The sequence below is a fragment of the Rhea americana genome, unplaced genomic scaffold (assembly GCF_003343005.1).
Source record: "Rhea americana isolate MKP2758 unplaced genomic scaffold, rheAme1 scaffold_189, whole genome shotgun sequence".
Lineage (NCBI taxonomy): Eukaryota > Metazoa > Chordata > Aves > Rheiformes > Rheidae > Rhea > Rhea americana.
Genome location: NW_028186027.1, coordinates 1,726,322 through 1,728,038, shown reverse-complemented (window position 1 = coordinate 1,728,038; position 1,717 = coordinate 1,726,322). Strand labels below are relative to the sequence as shown.

Sequence of the window (1,717 nt, the reverse complement as noted above, 5' to 3'; positions counted from 1 at the left end):
GGCTCAGCGGGCGCTCGGCTTCGCCTCGGTACCGGCCTCCCGCCCCTCGGCGCTTCGCGTCGGTGCCGGCTTCAACGCCGGGGCGCGGCCCGAACGGAGCCGCTTCGGCTCAGGGGGTTGCGCTCGGCAGCGGCGAGCGGCGGGGGCCGGGGCCGGGGCCGGCTGCGGGGCGCTGAGCGGAGGGGACCCCGCGGGGGCCCTCGAGCGCTGCGGCATCCGGGGAGCGGGGCGTCCTCGTGGAGCTGYGCTCCCTTCCCAGCCTGGGCTTGAGGCTTTGATAGCGGTGTAAAACCCTCGGAGCTGCGGCCTTCCCCGGGGAGGCTCCGGCCGCTTGATACCAGGGGCAGGCGGCGCGTCCGCGCCGGGGTGGCCGGTGCCGGGGTGGGTGGCCGGTGCCGGGGTGGGTGGCCTTCCCCCGGCTTGAGCACGGTCTCCCGAAAGCGCCCGTGCGTGGGTGTTTCGTGGCCGCCTTCCCCTGGAGGCCCGGCAGCGCCGGCGCGTGTCGGGAGAGGGCCGCCGGGTCCCTCCGCGGCCTCGGAGTCGCTTCCAGCCCTGCAAGGTGACTCAGCCCGTAACCCACCACCCCGCAACCCTGCCGGCTGAATCCGCCCCTCGCGCGGGTGCAGACGCCGCAAGATTCGCAAGGGTTTTACTGCRGGTCCAGGCTGATGAACGTGCTTGAAGGAAACACGTTTCGTTCTGCTAGGGCGACCGCTCCTGGCTCAGTGTTTCCCAACCTCACCAAAGCTGTGTGGAGTTGTTTCGTGCACTGTTCATATTCTCTTGGCATTTCTCGTTGCTGGCCTGGTCTGTGCTGGGGTCATAGCCCAGATTTTCTTGCTAACCTGTGTCTATACAAGATGGGCAAGCTTTGAGAGCACCCCAGTTCGATCTAACCTGCTCCSCTCCCGAGATTCAACATGCGCTGTCTCCTGGTTTATGTTTCGGCCTTTTTCTTTGGGGTCCCGGGGTGTTTTACAGGTGGTGCAGTGGCAGAAATGCAGCCCGGCTGAATGCGGCTGCTTGCCGCCAGCAGCGAGGCTAGGCAGAAGGCACGAATTGAGATGCAGGAGGTGGTTTAGGGGTTGCCTTGGTAACGCTTAAGCTGCCGCTGGTAATTTTTTTGATCTCTTAAACCGAAAATACAGTCCTAGACTTGCAGCAGGAGGAGGTGAATGGTGAATGTCTTAGGGATTCTTGCTTTCCTGAAAAATTCTTCAATTTAACTGAATTTTTGCTTTGCTTTCAGGGCTATTCAGAGTCCCCAGATTTGGAGTTTGAATATGCAGATACTGATAAATGGGCGGCAGAGCTCTCTGGTAAGGGAATCGTCCTGATGGATCAATTAATCAGCCATGATTTCTTTCTTGATAGTGATTAAACGGACTCCATCAATATCAATATGGCTGTGTTGATGTATTTAAAAAGCTTATTCATATTAAAAGGGATATGATGTCATGTAGGTTTTTTTTGCCATATGCTGGGTGTATTTTGCATTTACCTCATCTCAGTTACAATGACAGCTAACTTGGCTGGGTTGCAGCTTTCTCTGATGGCGTGGTTGCAGGTAGTTGGAGAAAGAGGCTTCTCCTCAGGTTCTTGAAACAATATCTTTTCTTTGAAAAGGCTAATCTCAGGCTTGATGGACACTGCAGCTGCATTACTGTGGTGTGAAACACTACCTTGAAATTGTTTGGCAATGAAAGCACGTAAATCA

The 1,717-nt window shown here is 57.1% G+C and overlaps 1 protein-coding gene across 1 annotated transcript in view; it reads left to right on the top strand.

The window, feature by feature from the left end:
- Nucleotides 1-1,138: 1,138 nt before the first annotated feature.
- STRIP1 (striatin interacting protein 1) overlaps nt 1,139-1,717 on the top strand; it is a gene marked incomplete at its 5' end in the record, with an annotated part of 9,998 nt that continues 9,419 nt past the window's right edge. Inside the window, one exon of the mRNA XM_085302289.1 lies at nt 1,139-1,319. Within this exon, the coding sequence (XP_085158415.1) occupies nt 1,139-1,319 (181 nt within the window). The remainder of the gene's footprint in view (nt 1,320-1,717) is intronic.